This window comes from Pseudophryne corroboree, chromosome 3 (genome assembly GCF_028390025.1).
Source record: "Pseudophryne corroboree isolate aPseCor3 chromosome 3, aPseCor3.hap2, whole genome shotgun sequence".
In the NCBI taxonomy this organism is placed as follows: domain Eukaryota; kingdom Metazoa; phylum Chordata; class Amphibia; order Anura; family Myobatrachidae; genus Pseudophryne; species Pseudophryne corroboree.
The window spans coordinates 678,297,178-678,318,330 of record NC_086446.1 but is presented as its reverse complement, the minus strand read 5'-3'; the positions used below and the strand labels follow the sequence as shown (position 1 = coordinate 678,318,330).

General features: G+C 45.7%; 1 protein-coding gene across 5 annotated transcripts in view; it reads right to left on the bottom strand.

Annotated features, from left to right (window-relative positions):
• The window catches only part of MFSD13A (major facilitator superfamily domain containing 13A), a 75,448-nt gene that overhangs the window by 42,203 nt on the left and 12,092 nt on the right, over positions 1 to 21,153 (bottom strand). For all 5 annotated transcript variants that reach the window (XM_063961916.1, XM_063961917.1, XM_063961920.1 and 2 more), the window contains exons 3-5: positions 17,118 to 17,197; positions 9,769 to 10,218; positions 859 to 976 (exon numbers count right to left, since the gene is read on the bottom strand). In XM_063961916.1, coding sequence (XP_063817986.1) covers positions 859 to 976; positions 9,769 to 10,218; positions 17,118 to 17,197 — 648 coding nt within the window. The remainder of the gene's footprint in view (positions 1 to 858; positions 977 to 9,768; positions 10,219 to 17,117; positions 17,198 to 21,153) is intronic.

The window sequence follows — 21,153 nt, the reverse complement described above, 5'->3', positions numbered from 1 at the left end:
CACAGATAAGCGAGGGTCGTTAACGTCCCGCGGGGCCGCGCATCGGTGGTAGTCGGATGCATACACACTTGACGATATAATGAGCGACGTCGTTGATGAGGGCTGAAATGAACGACGGACAATATTTGCTTCTGTTTGCCCACATATTTTACCAGAACTGGTTTTGCCCAATACATTGACCATAAATAATTTGAATTGGTCCTGGACCACCAATCCAGTGCACCCCTGCAAGTGTCCCGAGGCACCCCAGGATGCCTAGGTACACAGTTTGAGAACCACTGCCTTAGACACATGCACAGGCTGCCGATAATCACTCAACTGCAAAAAAATAAAATAAAAAATGGGTCATCTATGAATCAGTCCCTCAGATGCTTAATCGCTCCCACAGTATGCTCTGCTATGATGAGATTCTGCACCTTGAATGGGGCTGGTGCAAGTTCTGATGGTGTGTCCAATGGTAGCGTCTAAGATAAACCAAGCTGCATTTCTAAATCTGCAGACACGTGGATGTACACAGGGAAGGGCTACCAGTATCAGCATAAGGTCACACATTATACACCTGCATATGACGCACACACAGATGTGGTAGTGTCCAACTCAGAATCAGAACCATTGTATATTTTGGCCAAATTATCAAATGTCTGCAATAACTAACTCCAATAGTCACCTTGCAGAGTGGCTCAGAATTTCCCAAATTTCCCTAACAAATCTAAAAGACCACTGACAACTATGAAAGTGTCCATACATATAAACATCACTTGAGCAATACAATAGTGTATTTGCACTGTTTATTAAATGTACAGCTGAAATAAGGGGCATGCACTTAGCTCGCTAACGCAAAAGAATGTCCAATCTTACCTGCACCAAATTCATGCAGGCAAACCAGACAAAGTTCCGATGCTTAGATAACTGTTTGAGGTATTCTAATAGAGTGACTTTTTTCTCAGGAGAAGCCGAGGGTTCACTCACATATAATCTAGGGGAGAAAAGAAAGACTCCAGAATTACATCCATGATACACCAACACAGTCACAAAGAACAAACCAACGTGTAACCTCTGAAATCAGTTATACTACATGCTAGTATTGTAACTATTCTCAGGAGTTTATATAGAAAATAAAATGATATGAAAAGTGTAACACACTGTAATGGCATTATATAATTCATATTTATATCACAAGCTAATAATAATGTTGTATAAGGAAGAAACCACAAGGATAGTGCTCTGGCAGGAATATAACTCACAAACATACCCCTTTCACACCGCAGCTTTAACCCGGTAAATTGCCGATTTTTCAGCCTTCCTAAACGGTTCTAGCTGCGGTGTGAAAGGGCCACCTTGAATTTACCGTTTTCAAAATACTGGTATTTTGAAACGGTTAAAAAGCAGGGTCCTACCCGGTTCAGAACCGTTTCACTGTGCAGTGTGAAAGGCTCAGAAACGGTATTTCCAATCCACAGGAGGTGATAGGCTGTCTGCATGTGTGATGTCACCAGGCAGAAGCAGGAAGCTGGTGGAAAAACACATGAGACACATGAGAGTGGGTTTAGAAGCGTTTTCTTACTGCAAATATATTATACAATGGCAACTTGGAGTGATGAAGAGGTGAGGGAGCTGCTAAGAATCAGAGGGGATGAGGAAATCTGCAGACAAATAACTGGGACAGTCAAGGATGCACTCATATAAAAACATGGTTAAAATGCTTCAAGCTGCTGGGTTCCATCGTATGACTATCCAAATTATTAATAAATAATTAATTAATAATTATTAATAATGTGTGGGCCAGAAAAGTCCATTTATAATGACAACCACTGTTTTCTATGGGTGAAACGGGTTCAGTGTGAAAGGTACCAAAACGGTAATGAAATGGTAATACAGGTTGAGTATCCCATATCCATATATTCCGAAATACGGAATATTCCGAAATACAGACTTTTTTGAGTGAGAGTGAGATAGTGAAACCTTTGTTTTTTGATGGCTCAATGTACACAAACTTTGTTTAATACACAAAGTTATTAAAAATATTGTATTAAATGACCTTCAGGCTGTGTGTATAAGGTGTATATGAAACATAAATGAATTGTGTGAATGTAGACACACTTTGTTTAATGCACAAAGTTATAAAAAATATTGGCTAAAATTACCTTCAGGCTGTGTGTATAAGGTGTATATGAAACATAAATGCATTCTGTGCTTAGATTTAGGTCCCATCACCATGATATCTCATTATGGTATGCAATTATTCCAAAATACGGAAAAATCCCATATCCAAATTACCTCTGTTCCCAAGCATTTTGGATAAGGGAGACTCAACCTGTATACTGGTTACAACATGCGATGTGAAGGGGGTTTAACTGCTCAGACCCGTTTTAAGGACCGTTTAAAGAACCGTTTCAAAAGCAGGTTTTGCGATGTGAAAGCAGCATCACAGTGAGGCAGCAATGATAGCCACTGTGCCTCATACTCTTTTTTTTCCCATCTCCTTATGTAGAAAAGTAGTAGACAAACTGAAGACATGTAAAGATATACTGTACATAGCATTTCAAGGATATAACATTGGTACAATATATGTATATGCAGAAGTGTGATGCAAGTAACACAAAATGACTTAACAAAAACACCACTGGATATGAGTCGTATGTATATTACACTATAACTAAAGTAATGTAAAAGATCACAAGATCATAATAAAAGAAAGTCACACTACCATTTTTGCATAAGACTCTTCAATTATCATCAGCGTTTATAAATACAAAAACGACTGCTCTTTTTTAAATGAGCCAAACATCATTAGTTTAACAAGTTAAGGAGAAAAAAAGGATTAACAAGTATTTATATGTATACAGTCACTGTAACCATGGTGGCCTGGTTGGTCTCATCCTGGCACTTAAAAAGCTTGATTCACAGGGAAGGGCTAGATCCTGGGCCTACATAACAAGGCTGAAGAATGGCAAGGTGGTAGTGGGTGAAGCAGTGTCAATTGGGTCCAGCCCATCCCTTATGTTAGGGCTTTGGTTCTCCTTAAATTGCTGAGTGGCTGATGACTGCCTCCTCCTGAACACCAGCTGGTACAGTTGTGGGAACACTCTACCTCCAAACCTTTCTGTGGGAGGAGGGTGCAAGAACAATAACCTGGACCTTCTTCCACCTGGCTTCATAAAGTTCACACGCTCCCCTTGGTGACACCGGTGACCCAACCAAGGACGTTTACTGTCATGCCTTTGCCACATAGCTAGATGAAGCACTACCATAGTGCAACCTGTTGTGGCTGAATGCTAGTCACGGAATCTGATTGCTGCTGATGCCAACACTTACAATGTTAAGCTTACACACACATTCTATTTCCCAATTGCTGTGTTACTTTATCGGGGTTGGGTTTGGTATGTTGACATTCATCATGTGGACAGTGATGAAATATCGGCATATTAGAATGTCAACATTATGCCCAGCGGTGACTTACCTGCTCCCGGTGGCTGCAGTGTCATCTCCAGGTCCCAGCAATCATGTGACAGTCACTCCTGGCCAGGCTTCAGATCCTCTGGCATTTGGATATTTGTAACCTATCCCTACCCTCCTGCCCCCCACCAGTAGCCTAAGCCTAATGTCAACATCCTGACATGTAGACATTTCATGCAGAAACTGCGAAAGACAAATCCTACTTGGTATTTTTCCACCTATTATTGGTTTGCTATCCTATTATTTGACATTTGAGCTCCACGGTGATGAGGCTTTGCACCGTGTGGTATGCCGGCATGCAAATGAGGATCTGCTCATCAGTACAGGGCACCACTGTATTGCATACTGATAAAATAATGGAGTGTTGTATTTAATTCTAACTTTGTGTTGTTCCTAAATTTCACTACCTGTTAAAAAATAGGATTTTAATACTTACCGGTAAATCCTTTTCTCTTAGTCCGTAGAGGATGCTGGGGTCACCATAGAACCATGGGGTATAGACGGGATCAGCAGGAGACATGGGCACTTTAAGACTTTTAAAGGGTGTGAACTGGCTCCTCCCTCTATGCCCCTCCTCCAGACTCCAGTTATAGGAACTGTGCCCAGGGAGACGTGCATTTCAAGGAAAGGATTTATTGTTAAACTAAGGTGAGATTATACCAGCTCACACCACAAGCATGCCGCATCACGTGGCATTCAACAGAACACAAGCCCACGGCATGAACAATTTCAGCAACAGGCTGATCAAACCGTAATACAACATGTGTGTAACCACAACTACTAACTGTAGATACAGTACGCACTGGGACGGGCGCCCAGCATCCTCTACGGACTAAGAGAAAAGGATTTACCGGTAGGTATTAAAATCATATTTTCTCGTACGTCCTAGAGGATGCTTCAAGAACCATGGGGTTTATACCAAAGCTCTAGAACGGGCGGGAGAGTGCGGATGACTCTGCAGCACCGATTGACCAACTTGAGGTCATCATCACCCAGGGTATCAAATTTGTAAAACTTTGCAAAAGTGTTTGAATCCGACCAAGTAGCTGCCCGGCATAGTTGCAATGCCGAGACCCCCGGGCTGCCGCCCAGGACGAGCCCACTTTTCTAGTAGAATGGGCCTTCACCGATTCCGGCAATGGCAAACCAGCCGTGGAAAGAGCATGCTGAATCATATTACAGATCCAGCGTGCAATGGTCTGCTTGGAAGCAGGACACCCAATCTTGTTGGGAGCATACAGGACAAACAGAGCCTCTGTTTTCCTAATCTGAGCCGTTTTGGCAACGTAAATCTTCAAAGCTCTGACCACATCCAGAGATTTTGACTCAGCAAAGGCGTCAGTAGCCACAGGCACCACAATAGGTTGGTTCATGTGGAAAGAGGAAACCACCTTCGGTAGAAATTGCTGACGTGCCCTCAATTCAGCTCTATCTTCATGGAAGATCAAATAAGGGCTCTTGTGAGACAAGGCCACTAACTCAGACACCCGCCTTGCAGATGCCAAGGCCAACAGGATGACCACTTTCCAAGTGAGGAATTTCAACTCCACCTTCCGTAAAGGTTCAAACCAATGTGACTGAAGGAATTGCAACACCACATTAAGATCCCATGGTGCCACTGGAGGCACAAATGGAGGTTGGATCTCCAACACGCCTTTCACGAAAGTCTTTTCGATAGCACTACTTACCCACGCAGATGCAATGACAGGCCTGAGTAGCGTACCTGTGGTCACATAAATGGACTTTAACGTAGTTTCTGGTTTACGATCCGCAGGATCCTTAAGGGCTGCCGTGCCAGGTGACGTGAGAGCCACCTTTTAGACAAACGTGACAGGGCCTTGTCTACAGTGGGGGGTGACTCCCACTTTTCCCTATCCACAGAGGGAAACTGATAAGCTACCGTAATTCTTTTGGGAATCTGAAACTTTCTGTCAGGACTTTCCCAGACTTTTTCAAATAGCGTGTTCAGTTCATGAGAGGGAGGAAACGTTATCTCAGGTTTCTTTTCCTTATACATACAGACCCTTTTATCAGGGACAGCCGGGTCCTCAGTGATATGTAATACCTCTTTAACCGCCACAATCATGTACTGAATGCTTTATGCCAATTTTGGATCTAATCTGGAATCGCTATAGTCAACACTGGAATCAGAGTCCGTGTCGGTATCAGTGTCTGCCAACTGGGCCAACGTACGTTTTTGTGACCCTGAGGGGACCTGAACTTGCAATAACATATCTTCCACAGATTTCTTCCATGCCTGGGTCTGAGACTCAAAGAAAAATGTATTTTAGAGTGTTTAACCACTCCAACTCCTGGCGCAAATATTTGTAATAGATTAATTAACTATACATCAGCTGCAAACACTGAGGGATCGCTGGCTCCCCCAAACAACAAAAACACAAAATATAGACAAAATGTGTATTGCGCTTGATGTATACTTATTGATAATTAAATGTCAAAAGATAGATGCACTGGTGTCTGCTTAAATCAAATTCAACACACATGGAACTTGCTGGTATAATTAAAATTAAACAAATTTATTAACACACACATTTAAAACCCATATATAAAGGGAAGCTCAGGCACACTAATATATTCAGATTTCTTTGTCACTTTGTATAAGAACTTGAAACAGTGTAGCTTATATGTTGCCACACAGACCTATATGGTCTATTGAATCAATTGAACAGATTGCAACAGTTACTACAGCCTTTAGAAATTGATTAAAGCTCCTGTCCTCTGTGCTACTGGCGTCCCAGTGCAGAGGTGATGCTGCTGGTAATAATTACCTGACTTGCGGGAAGATTCAGTCTCGCAGCACAGGAGGTACCGGGGAATCTTCTAAGCGTCCGCCGCCGGCACTATCACGGTGCAGATATTACTGTCCTGGCGGGCGAGTGCGGATGCTCCAAAGGTATGCTGACCTGGCGTCCCGGTAAAAAAGCTCCAAGGCTGAATTCAAATTCACAGCTAAATGCGGATACGGCTGATAGCAATCTGTACGTGTGCAGACTGAGCAGGGAAGATGACGTCAACGCGTTTCGTCCCGTCACGCTCGGGACTTCCTCAAGACTCAGACTTATCCAACCTCTTACTAATAAGAGCCACATTAGTATTCAAGGCGTTCAACACATTTGCCCAAACAGGCGTCGGCGGTGCCGACAGGGTCACCCCCGCAGCCGTGTGTGTCCCTAATACAGCCTCCTCCTGGGAAGAGCCTTCAGCCTGAGACATGTCGACACACGTGCACCAATCACCCACAGACACACCGGGCATATAGGGGACAGACCCACAGTAAAGTCTGTCAGAGAGACACAGAGGGGATTTGCCAGCTCACAACCCAGCGCCAAATCAACAGGGCTAAAACCACTAAGAAAATGCCTCAGACCTGTAGCGCTTTAACTATCACGTGTATTGCACCAATTTATACCATGCCTCCCCCCCCGTTTTGCACCCCTGATACTTGTCAGTGTGAGGAGGACCAGCGTCTCTGCAGCTTGCGGAGAGGAAATGGCGCCGTGAGGAGGTAGCTCCGCCACTTTAATGGCGAGCTTCTGTCCTGCTTTTTTAATAATTATACTGGCGGGGGTTAGGACAGTGCCTTGGCACTAGTGTCCCCTATTGCCAGGGGTAGATTGAGGATTTTTTAGCTGCCCAGGGTGCCCCCCCCCCCCCGCGCCCTGTAGTGCTGTGAGTGGGAGCTTGGCGCGCAGCGTCCGTTCGCTGCGCGGTACCTCAGAAAATGCCGTCACTGAAGAAGAGGTCTTCTTTTCTTCTGTTACTCATCTGTCTTCTGGCTCTGAAAGGGGGTGACGGCTGGCTGCGGGAGTGAGCATCTAGGCGTACCCAGCGATCAGCACCCTCAGGAGCTAATGGTGTCCTGTAGCCAGAAGCAGAGCCATTGAACTCACTAGAAGTTGGTCATACTTCTCTCCCCTAAGTCCCACAAAGCAGGGAGACTGTTGCCAGCAGCCTCCCTGAACATAAAAAAAAAAAACCTAACAAAAGTCTTTTTCAGAGAAACTCAGTAGAGCTCCCCTGTAGTGCGTCCAGTCTCACTGGGCACAATTCTAAAACTGTAGTCTGGAGGAGGAGCATAGAGGGAGGAGCCAGTTCACACCCTTTGAAAGTCTTAAAGTGCCCATGTCTCCTGCGGATCCCGTCTATACCCTATGGTTCTATGGTGACCCCAGCATCCTCTAGGACGTATGAGAAAAACAAAAAAATACCCCAAACCAGAAAGTGGCAGTATCTTATACCCCTTTCACACTGACAAATATTTCCCGGGTTATTGCATATGAACGCCCATCAACCCGGGAATTTGCTCAGTGTGAAATGGTACTGAAAGAATATCCCGGGTCGAGCGTCCCGGCATTTCATCCCAGGTCTCTACCTGGGTTGAATCTGGAATCGTCCTGGAATGGGGTGCAGTGTGAACGGGTAAGCCGGGTCAAGGCGACCCAGCACCCGTTCTCTGCATAGGAGGTGGCGGCGCTTGGAGATAATGATCACGCCACCTCCAATAGCGTCAGCGGTGACGTCACCAACCCGGCAATATGCTGGTTCGGGGCACGAGTCTGAAAGGGGTCTCAAGTCGGACGGGTACACACCCGTGTACATATTCCCAGGTGTGACCCGGCCATGTCAGTGTGAAAGGGGTATAAGCTACTTCTATAATCTAGCGGGACAAAGGCTTCAACGTTGTCAAGGTTTCAGACTGTGGTCGAACATTAAGTGATTGACAACAAATTCTTTAGATATTTTCTAATGTCTCAAATTCTGTTTGAAAAACAGAATTTGAGACATTTATGGAGGTAATGTGTCTTTTAAACAGCCAAGATACACATTGGAGTTTGCAAAGTGACACATCAGTAAGTTTAAACAAGTATGAAATATCAGGATTAGTAAATTAAGTTCTTAAGATTCCAAATGCAGGAGTCTAATGTACAGTTGAAAGGCTAAAGGAAGGATTAGTTTGTCACTCCAAGGTAGCAGTAGCAGACCGTTTTAGGGGATGTTGTTATGGAAATCCAATCTTAACTCCTTATTCAAACACAACTTTGTAAATGTTTAAGTAGGTCTTTTATAAGATGTTGCCCTAATCTAAATCTTTACTGGAAACTGTTCCACGCACTTGCAAACTGTACTTAGTGGCTGTGACACTAACAAGGGACATCAGAGACACTGCAAGAAGCCTCTCAGCAGCACAAAGAACAAGTAATGGCATGGGGGGAATGTTCCAGCGCCCCGGTATCTGTGTGCATTGTCACTCAGGCGTTGCCATCTCCGACAATAAAAGTGTGATCCTCAATACAACACTACAGACAAGTGTGGAGAAAGAACACCAAATATTGCATTTGCTTTATACTCAAGAGGTTTACAGTAAATCCTAATCTGCACCTAAAGGGGTGGTGGTGGTGTTGGTGTGGAGGCAGTGGAGAGGAACGTGACAGCTAGCGCTATAAACAAAACAAAAACACTTCAAGAAAATGATTACATAGATCACCTGGAGGGCAACTAGCATTTACAGATATTACTGCCATGGCTTACTTCCACAAAAATGTTTAAGAATATTTAAATGAAAGTTGTTTTGCTTAGTAGCAATTGTTTATTATATTAATGGGAGTTGCCATATTGTTTGTTCAGCAGACACAATGTTCAGTATCAAACAAAAGATGACAGCTGCATGACAGTTTAAATGATCATACAGTACATAATTGCAAAATACTTGTTGCGTTATTATTAACTTTTGAAAAAGCATGGGTGACCACAGGGCTGAAGGGAGCATACTAAGCACCTGTGGCCCCTCCCCCTTTAAGGCAACCTTGACGAACACTTTTGTTTGCCTAATCATGAGAGCAACCGTGCATGAACCAGGGCTGGCATTACCATCTTTATTCACTTGATACCTCTGGCGTTGTCCTATATTATGTAGTAGATGCCACAGCCATTTGGACTTGTGTAATTAATAGCATGGTGCTATATGCAACCCATAGCAATAATCAGCATAATGTTGTTGCCAACTGTTCTAGCACCATGTTATTCAGTAAGGCTCATATTTACTGCAGCGGAGAACAAACGCCTTATCTACAACGATTCACTTGAACATTTTAAACAGTTATACAGTATTGTAGCAGGACTAACACAAATATGACAGATATTTTGGGGGTTAAACAGACAATGACCAGAAAGCAGACCATCACTGATGCTTGGGGAAAAATGGCTTTCCCCACTGAGCGTGTAAGATGGGGTATACGGTTACTTGAAACCACTTTCTGCCATTTGCATTCCAAAAGTTGCAATCACACTTACTCATTCAATATGGAGTCCTGGTCCCCAGCAGCTTTCACTCCGGTTTGGAAACGTTGTCTCAGCAGCCATGTTGACACTGTAAAACCCAGAGCGGACACAGCTGCTAGGATCACACAAAATATCCTGAAGGAGAAAAAATCTTCCTTGTTCCAAACGGTGTAAGACGCAAAAACGGATAGGGAACCAATAGCGCTAAAAAGTGAACAGTGAAAGTTCAGTCTCGTCCTCTCCACAGCTGACACGGCAAGGTCAGCCAACAAGGCATTATGGTTGAGGTCTACCATGGTGAGGAAGCTGTCGTACAGGCAAAGACAGATGAGGAACTGTAAACCAGGGTGGGCCCAGGATACCCAGAATGCCAGGAAAGAGAGGGCAAACAATGGTCCATTTCTGCTCAAAGCATTGAGTCTCTTTAGCACCACTTCAGGGGTTGAGATAACTACATTGGACCTGCGGCAAGAAAATCTACTCATCAATATCATAATTTAAAAACAGTTTGTTGTCAACTTGCTTAGGCAAATAGTAGATAGGTTTGATGTATAATTAGAATTATTACATTTTATTTAGCATTTATGTTTTCAATAAATTCGACTGGGTTAATGTACTTAAACATGTAAATCTCCAAATAAGTTTAGATAAATCCCTCCTTCCTCCACCACATATTCACACGCAAGGCCACACACCGCCGATACCTATATTCAGGTCTGGGTGTAGGGTCTCGTATGTAAAAACTATGCAGCTATACAAGGTTGCGGGGAGGAATTTACAGTATCTACATTTCTTGGAGTGGTGGAAATCTTTTAAGACAAAATTGTTATTATGATGTTTAAAGTAAACACAAATTGATATATTGATCTCAAATATTTTCATTAGGTTTCTTTCACTGACAACAACTGCAACAGTATCTTATTGCCCTACATTAAAAGAAAACTATCCATACTTGTTCTACATTGTCTTGTACTATAAATCAGTTTTCTTGTTTTGCTCATTTGCTTATGTATTTTGTTAGGGGCCGCGGAACCCTTGTGGTGTCATAAAAATAAACGATAATAATAATAATAACAACAACAACAACAACAACAACAACAACAAAACATCATAGCAAGACAAAAGCATTAAGGGGTTTTACATAATCTAATTAAATATATTGCCACATTCAACAGAATTCTGCATTATATACAGTATCATGCAGTAATTGCTGCCTTCCAAAGCACAGTATTCATGCGATTACCGATACTGTAGTTCTTAAAAAATAAGATTTTAAACCTACCCGTAATTCTTTTTCTTAGTCCGTAGAGGATGCTGGGGACTCCTTAAGGACCATGGGGTATAGACGGGCTCCGCAGGAGACATGGGCACTATAAAGAACTTAGAATGGGTGTGCACTGGCTCCTCCCTCTATGCCCCTCCTCAAAACCTCAGTTAGAGAAACTGTGCCCAGAGGAGACGGACAGTACGAGGAAAGGTTTTTTGTTAATCCAAGGGCAAGATTCATACCAGCCCACACCATCCACACCGTATAACCTGGACTATACGCAACCAGTTAACATTATGAACAAAACAGTATCAGCCAAAGACTGATCTTAACTGTAACATAACCCTTATGTAAGCAATAACTATATACAAGTCATGCAGAAATATGTCCGCACTGGGACGGGCGTCCAGCATCCTCTATGGACTAGGAGAAAAAGATTTACCGGTAGGTTTAAAATCTTATTTTCTCTTACGTCCTAGAGGATGCTGGGGACTCCGTAAGGCCCATGGGGATTATACCAAAGCTCCAAACCGGGCGGGAGAGTGCGGATGACTCTGCAGCACCGATTGAGCAAACATGAGGTCCTCCTCAGCCAGGGTATCAAACTTGTAGAATTTTCCAAAAGTGTTTGAACCCGACCAAGTAGCTGCTCGGCAAAGCTGTAAGGCCGAGACGCCTCGGGCAGCCGCCCAAGAAGAGCCCACCTTCCTAGTGGAATGGGCCTTTACTGAATTTGGTAACGGCAATCCAGCCGTAGAATGAGCCTGCTGAATCGTGTTACAGATCCAGCGAGCAATAGTCTGCTTAGAAGCAGGAGTGCCAACCTTGTTGGCTGCATACAGGACAAACAGTGCCTCTGTTTTCCTAACCCGAGCCGTCCTGGCTACGTAAATTTTTAAGGCCCTGACTACATCAAGGGATTTGGAATCCTCCAAGTCTCCCGTAGCCACAGGCACCACAATAGGTTGGTTCATATTAAAAGATGACACCACCTTAGGCAAAAATTGAGGACGAGTCCTCAACTCTGCTCTATCCTCATGGAAAATGAGATAGGGGCTCTTATGAGATAAGGCTGCCAATTCGGACACCCGCCTTGCAGATGCCAAGGCCAACAACATGACCACTTTCCAAGTGAGAAACTTTAATTCAACTGTTTGAAGAGGTTCAAACCAGTGAGATTTTAGGAACTGTAACACCACGTTAAGGTCCCATGGTGCCACTGGGGGCACAAAAGGAGGCTGGATGTTTAGCACTCCCTTTACAAAAGTTTGGACTTCTGGGAGAGAAGCCAATTCCTTCAGGAAGAATATAGATAGGGACGAAATCTGTACATTAATGGAGCCTAGCTTTAGGCCCATATCCACTCCTGTCTGTAGAAAGTGGAGAAAACGGCCCAAGTGGAAATCTTCCGTAGGAGCATTCTTGGCTTCACACCAAGATACATACTTCCTCCGGATACGGTGATAATGTTTCGCCGTCACTTCCTTCCTAGCCTTTATCAGAGTAGGGATGACTTCTTCCGGCATACCCTTCCCCGCTAGGATTCGGTGTTCAACCGCCATGCCGTCAAACGTAACCGCGGTAAGTCTTAGAACACGCAGGGTCCCTGCTGCAACAGGTCCTCCCTGAGAGGAAGAGGCCACGGATCTTCTGTGAGCATCTCCTGAAGATCTGAATACCAGGCCCTTCGAGGCCAATCTGGAATAATGAGTATTGTCCGTACTCTTTTCCATCTTATGATTCTCAATATTTTTGAGATGAGAGAAAGAGGAGGGAACACATAGACCGACTAAAAACACCCATGGTGTCACCAGGGCGTCCACCGCTACTGCCCGAGGGTCCCTTGACCTGGCACAATACCTCCGAAGCTTCTTGTTGAGGCGTGATGCCATCATGTCTATTTGAGGAAGTCCCCAAAGACTTGTTATTTCTGCAAAGACTTCTTGATGAAGACCCCACTCTCCTGGATGGAGATCGTGTCTGAGGAGGAAGTCTGCTTCCCAGTTGTCCACTCCCGGAATGAATACCGCTGACAGAGCGCTTACGTGATTTTCTGCCCAGCGCAGAATCCTGGTGGCTTCCGCCATTGCCACTCTGCTCCTTGTCCCGCCTTGGCGGTTTACATGAGCCACGGCTGTGACGTTGTCTGATTGAATCAGAACCGGTAGGTCGCGAAGAAGATTCTCCGCTTGTCGTAGGCCGTTGTATATGGCCCTTAATTCCAGTACGTTGATGTGTAGACAAGCCTCCTGGCTTGACCACAGTCCCTGAAAATTCCTTCCTTGTGTGACTTCTCCCCATCCTCGGAGGCTCGCGTCCGTGGTCACCAGAACCCAGTCCTGAATGCCGAACCTGCGACCTTCTAGAAGGTGAGCACTCTGCAGCCACCACAGGAGAGACACCCAGGCCCTGGGGGACAGGGTTATTTTCTGATGTATTTGAAGGTGGGACCCCGACCACTTGTCCAGAAGGTCCCACTGAAACGTCCTCACATGAAACCTGCCGAAGGGGATGGCCTTGTAGGCTGCCACCATTTTTCCCAGAACTCGAGTGCATTGATGAACCAACACTCTTTTTGGTTTTAGCAGGTCTCTGACCATGTTCTGGAGGTCCTGGGCTTTTTCCATTGGGAGAAAAACCCTCTTCTGTTCCGTGTCCAGAATCATGCCTAGGAATGATAGTCGAGTCGTTGGAATCAATTGCGACTTTGGCAGATGTAGAAACCAACCATGCTGTTGTAGCACTATCAGGCAGAGCGACACGCCTTTCAGCAATTGATCTCTTGATCTCGCTTTTATCAGGAGATCGTCCAAGTATGGGATAATTGTGACTCCCTGCCTGCGCAGGAGCACCATCATCTCCACCAGCATCTTCGTGAAAATCCTCGGGGCCGTGGAAAGCCCAAACGGCAATGTCTGAAACTAGTAATGACAGTCCTGTACAGGGAATCTCAGGTACTCCTGATGAGGAGGATATATGGGGACATGAAGGTATGCATCCTTTATGTCCAGTGACACCATAAAATCCACCCCTTTCAAACTGGGGATCACTGCCCGCAGCGATTCCATCTTGAATTTGAACCTTTTCAAGTACAGGTTTAGGGATTTCAGATTTAAAATGGGTCTGACCGAGCCATCCGGCTTCGGGACCACGAACAGGGTTGAATAGTACCCTTTTCCCTGTTGGATTAGGGGAACCGTGACAATCACTTACTGTTGACACAGCTTTTGAATTGCAGCTAACACTACTGCCCTCTCTTGGGGAGCAGCTGGCAAGGCGGATTTGAAAAATCGGCGAGGGGGCACCTCTTCGAATTCTAGTTTGTAGCCCTGGGATACAATTTCCATCGCCCAAGGATCCACGTCTGACAGAACCCAGACCTGGCTGAAGAGTTGAAGACGTGCCCCCACCGATGCGGACTCCCTCAGTGGAGCCCCAGCGTCATGCGGTGGATTTAGTAGAAGCCGGGGAGGACTTCTGTTCTTGGGAGCTAGCCGAGGCAGGCGTTCTTTTCCCTCTACCCTTACCTCTGGCGAGGAAGGATGAGCCCCGACCTCTTCTGGACTTATGCGACCGCAAGGACTGCATCTGATATTGTGGAGTTTTCTTTTGCTGTGGGGGAACAAAAGGCAAAAAAGTAGATTTACCCGCGGTAGCTGTGGAAACCAGGTCCGCGAGACCTTCCCCAAATAAAACTTCAACTTTGTAAGGTAAAACCTCCATATGCTTTTTTGAGTCGGCATCCCCCGTCAATTGGCGGGTCCACAGGGCTCGCCTAGCAGAAATCGCCATGGCGTTGGCTCTTGAACCTAGCAGCCCAACGTCTCTCTGAGCGTCTCTCATATATAAGACTGCGTCTTTAATGTGACCTAAGGCCAATAAAATGGTATCCCTATCTAGGGTGTCAATGTCAGCGGTCAAGGTATCTGTCCAAGCTGCAACCGCGCTACATACCCATGCCGATGCTATTGCCGGTCTGAGTAAAGCCCCCGTATGTGTAGAAATAGATTTTAAGGTAGTCTCCTGTCTGCGATCAGCAGGATCCTTGAGGGCTGCTGTGTCGGGAGACGGTAGCGCCACCTTCTTGGACAAGTGCGTTAAAGCCTTGTCCACCCTGGGCGAGGATTCCCACCGTACCCTGTCCTGTGCAGGGAAAGGATACGCCATAAGAATCCTCTTGGGAATCTGCAGTTTTTTGTCTGGAGTTTCCCAAGCTTTTTCAAATAAATCGTTCAGCTCATGAGATGGGGGAAAGGTTACCTCAGGTTTCTTTTCCTTATACATGCATACCCTCGTGTCAGGGACAGTGGGGTCATCTGTGATATGCAAAACATCTTTTATTGCCATAATCATATAATGAATACTTTGGCCACCCTTGGGTGTAACCTCGCATCATCGTAGTCGACACTGGAGTCAGAATCCGTGTCGGTATCTGTGTCTGCTATTTGGGATAGAGAACGTTTTTGAGACCCTGAAGGGCCCTGTGACACAGTCAAAGCCATGGATTGACTCCCTGCTTTTTCCCTGGACTCTGCTTTGTCCAACCTCTTATGCAATAAGGTCACATTTGCATTTAAAACATTCCACACGTCCAACCAATCAAGTGTCGGCATTGCAGACGGAGACACCACAATCATCTGCTCCACCTCCTCCTTAGGAGAGCCTTCCGCTTCAGACATGCCGACACACTCGTACCGACACCCCCACAGGGATATTTATCTGGAGATAGTCCCCCAATAAGGCCCTTAGGAGAGACAGAGAGAGAGTACGCCAGCACACACCCAGCGCCAACTGACACTGGAAAACAAATTCCCAGAATATATAGCGCTTTTTTATATAATTATGCATAATACACTCACTGCGCCTCACAAGTGCCCCCCCCCCCCCCCCTCTTTTTAGCCCTGTGTCACCGTGTTCAGCAGGGGAGAGTCCGGGGAGCCAGCGTCTCTGCAGTGCTCTGTGGAGAGAATGGCGCTGGTTAGTGCTGTGGGACCAAGCTCCGCCCCCTCCAGCGGCGACCTTCGGTCCCGCTCAATTTTATAATACTGGCGGGGGATTTATATAACTACTGCCTCCGCAGCCTATAATACTCCTATGCCAGCCTTAGAGGTTTATATTGCTGCCCAGGGCACCTCCCCTGCGCCCTGCACCCATCCGCGCCTGCTAGTGTGTGTTGTGTGGGAGCAATGGCGCGCAGCGTTACCGCTGCGTGCTCACCTCCGGGAAGATCTGAAGTCTTCTGCCGCCTTGAAGTATTCTTTTCTTCTTATACTCACCCGGCTTATATCTTCCGGCTCTGCGAGGAGGATGGCGGCGCGGCTCTGGGACGAACAGCGAGGGGAGACCTGCGTTCCGACTCCCTCTGGAGCTAATGGTGTCCAGTAGCCTAAGAAGCAGAGCCTATCACTTAAGTAGGTCTGCTTCTCTCTCCTCAGTCCCACGATGCAGGGAGCCTGTTGCCAGCAGCGCTCCCTGAAAATAAAAAAACTAACAAAATTATTTTTTCAGAGAAACTCAGGAGAGCTCCCTGTAATGCACCCAGTCTCCTCTGGGCACAGAATCTAACTGAGGTCTGGAGGAGGGGCATAGAGGGAGGAGCCAGTGCACACCCATTCTAAAGTTCTTTATAGTGCCCATATCTCCTGCGAAGCCCGTCTATACCCCATGGTCCTTACGGAGTCCCCAGCATCCTCTAGGACGTAAGAGAAACCAGCATTTACCCACAGAAGGATTAGGCTACGGTCATACACAGCGGGCAAACGGGTACCGCTGAACGGCACCCACTTGGCCGCTGTGTGTGGCCATAGCCTTAAACTTCATGCTTGGATGTTTTGGAAAACACATGCAAATCACTCTCCACTTGTCTACTGGCCAACTATGCATCCAGAATTGCTGGTTCTCTAGCATGAATCATAGTGGCAGAAACACAGGAGGACCAATTATAACTTAGCAGATTGTTAGGTCTCATCAGTGCAGGATATGGAGTGATTTGCTGTACAGAGCTTGGAGAGTCTACAAACAGTGCACCTATATTCAGGAAATACAAATGAATACATCTGGGCATCTTCAGGTTTCCTGAAGTCGTCAGACTCACTGTTTTGCGTTCAGGAAGATGCGGTCACTTAACCATCCAAACAAAGGATCGTTCAAGCTGTTCCATATTAAGAATATGGTCTGCAATAAAAAGACAGCATTATATGTAACAAGTGTGTGGGGAAATTGGGGTAGCTATTAAAAGGATTTAGCATATATAGAGACAGATTGTGAATTGCACAGATTTCTCTTTACGGATGTAAACGCTGAGTGCATACAGCGCATACAGACGTATCTTTTCATGGAAAAAAACTGGGCAGTAGCAAAGCAATCACATGGATAGCAGTGTTGTGGCCGTGTATATAAAGCTCTGCGCCAGTCTGAGTCGTGCGCATGGGGAAGGGAAGACAGTTTTTAACGTATCTTGCACCTTGCATGGGGCTGGTGCAAGTGCCACTACCAGCGATAACAGCCAAAGTGCGGCAGCCAAAGTGAAGTCAGTGGGCGGCACTTGCATCCACTGTACACACACCATCCATCGCATTAGTTGAGTGGATACTTGCTTTAGCATAAAGTAATAGAACAGGCTCCCGCAGCTACAGTCACTTTACCCGAGACTCAGTCAACCCCATAGTTTATTGCAGATAAGTACACATAACAAACCCTAAGTCAGGCCTGGCCATCCTGTGGCTCTCCAGTTGTTGTGAAACTACACATCCCACCATGCCCTTCCACAGTTTTAGCATTTCCTAAGAGTAGTACTGTGGCAGGCCATGCTGGGACTTGTAGTTTCACAGCGGCTTGAGAGCCACAGGTTGGCCTTGCCTGCCTCATGTCCTAAGCACTCCAGATAATAGACTTATACCTGTGTACTGGCTCGCTAGTTCTGTGATGCACAATCATGGCTACTGTTCTGCAGGGAAAGTTATTGTCACGTGCTCAGTCGGTAAAGTGTGAGTAAATACACATTAGAGTCCTTTGATGTATTCTTCATGTGACTAGCATTGTGCACAGCGACACGGAGCTACCATTTGTGCGTGGCAGGAATCTGCAGGGCTGACTGATGATACTAGAAGAATGTAGGTATCTCACTGACATGCAGAACAAGTATTCTGTCTCAGGGTTATACACAAAGATGTCAAGTGCAAGTAGCAAACAGCTCTCTGAGGGAGATCTACTGTATACCTGGGGTGGTTGGCAGTGGGAAGGTGTATCTCAGAGTGGCCAATATACCAACCACATAATAATCTCGGATATAGAACAATCTGAGAAGGAGAAAAGTTTCTCCTGTCTGAATTCATAAACTTACTAAATGTCAAGCTCACCACAGAGATGAGCCAAATCTCCATTATAGTCACAGATTTTGTATTAGCAGCCTCTGGAGATGGAAGATTGGTGACAGATACTGTATGTATAGGGGAAAACAGGAACAGCATCTTATACTTCTCTAGATCCCACTGTCCGTCTGCCCTGAAAGGTGTCCCAAAGGGTGAATCTTACACGCTAAACCAAATTGCTCACAATACACAACCTTTGAAACAAGATTAACTGAACTTAAGCATGGGCGGGAGGCAAGAGGCTACAGTCAGAGCCATACAAGCGTCCAAGCTCAAGGGCCCTACACATTTAACAGTCCGCCACCAAGCTGCCCGACGGCGGAGACGGCTGACGAGCGACCCTGCGGCGGGGGGGGAGTGAAGTTTCTTCACTCCCCCCGTCACCCGGCTCCATAGAAATGCAGGCAAATATGGACGAGATCGTCCATATTGGCCTGCATGCACAGCCGACGGGGTAGCAGCGATGAACGAGCGCGGGGCCGCGCATCGTTCATCACTGGAGCCTCCACAATCAGAGATATGAATGGTATCTCCTTCATTAATGAACGAGATCGTTCATATCTTTGACTATTATCGCCCAGTGTGTAGGGCCTATTAGAGACGGGAAATTTGTATTTCTCCAATTTAGAAGCTGAATATCTGTGATAACAAAATGAGATTCAGATACTATTTCAGTAGTAACAGGAAAGAAACCAAGGCCACCCAGCAAAAACGTTGCCACTAACTGAAATCAGATTTAGATCGGACTGAAATAATAGAAGAAAGTCTACATTGGAGTAGGAAAGAAAAAACACAGCAGCGCTCAAGGGAGCAGGAATGAATATTGGAATGGAGAGCTAGAAATTATGTATAATATATGAATTTATTAAATTAAATTCACAAACAAAACACATGTAATTATGGGCATTAATATAAAAACACATATAGATAACACATTATTCCTTAAAATATCATTTTACAGGTTCACTGCATCGACACCATTGATAAATGTGCAATTATAGACGCTGAGTAGATATAAACCCCAGAGCTTTGGGAGCCGTAAAGGTAAGCTGATGTAAATGAATGCACTCAGTATGAGGCCAAGCTGCAAAGAAAAGTCTGAATGGCAACTATAGCCGCCGTTGTTTGCAGGGTGAAACAAATGTTGCAAAAGGTCTCAGCAGTACTACTTAGTATCGTTGTACCTGAGTCGAGAATTCCACAGCTGGACTCACAATGCAGACTGGGAAGAAAGTCATTTCCACTGTGGCTGGTATCAGCCGCAGCAAAATTCCTGGAGATAAGGAGACAGGTATTTGGTTACCTCTTCCCGTGGGCTGGTGGACCCGAGCGTCCTCGGGTAGAGTCCAATACAGTGCCCACTCCTGTGTTTGTGGGAAGGGAGAAACCTGTGGCGAGCTTGCCTGGATGTACCGCGGATCAAAGCCTCGGTCTGCTGATTGAAAGAGCTGCAGCGGCCGCCTGGAGGTTTGTTAGAGAGCGGGTGATAGGATCTGCTTGAACCGTCCGGTGAACCAGTGTGATAGAGGGAGGAGTCCTTGACGCGTTTCGTTACCAATCACGTGACTTTCTCAAAAGGCATGGAGTATGTCACAAAACCTGGGGGACAACCTAGTGCATAGCTACTATACAGTATATTTTAAATGAGGCAGATGCAATGTCTGTCAGTATGTGCAGTGCTTAAAGTGGTCCTAGAGAGGCGCTTACACACACACCCAAAAAAAACAAAAAAACACAACAATACTTACCAAGCCCCGCTCCTGCTTCCAGATCGCTGCCCTCCGTCCAGCGCCCGTTCCTCGTCTCTCCCATAGCGCCGCACACTGCCTAAGCCGGAAGCTAGAGCTCAGTATTGAGCTCCTGCTTCCAGCTGCCGCTGTGGAGAGGGAGCTGGGCGCCTGCTGGTAACACAATCTCAGCGGGTGCCTGGCATCTCCCTGCGGCGCCGAGCACACATCAGGTTAGCTGACGGAACGCAGTTCCGCCCCGTTACGGCTCACTTTAACCCGAGTATGTGTTCCAAACCAGAGAGTACACTGGGCCTGATTCAGCTTTGTTAGCAAAGCAAAAAAGCACACAACTGGGCAAAACCATGTTGCACTGCAGGTGGGGCAGATGTAACATGTGCAGAGAGGTTTAGATATGGGTGGGTCATATTTTTTTTTATGTGCAGGATACATATTGGCTGCTTCTGCGTGTAGCCCACATGCTAGACAGCTTTCTTTTTACACTGCAATTTAGATTTAAGTTTGAACACACTCCACCCAAATCTAACTCTCTCTACACATATTACATCTGCCCCACCTGCAGCGCAGCATGGTTTTGCCCAGTTGTGTGCGTTTAACATTGCTAAATCAGGCCCACTGACCGGTACAACAATGTTAGAAGGATACCACTTCTAAAAAGGAGTAGTGGATGTTTTGCCCGTAGCAGCAAATCAGATTCCAGCGGTCATTTCTCTTATTAAAATGTTATAAAATCATAGACAAAACCTGATTGGTTGCTATGGCCAACACCCCCTCCTGTCTGTTTCAGAAGCTTTAGTAAATCTCTCACACCGTCTCTACAGGAAAATATATGTGAGGATGACCAGCAGACGGCAGATACTGATATTCAGTGTCGTGACTATGTTACGTATCACAAAATATTGGTCACCATGAAACCCTGTCTGTGTATTAACTGTATATTACTTTGAGGGGTTTTTTAATAACCAGCATGGTAACCTGCGAATTAACCTTTATGTATATGCCCAGCTGCTGG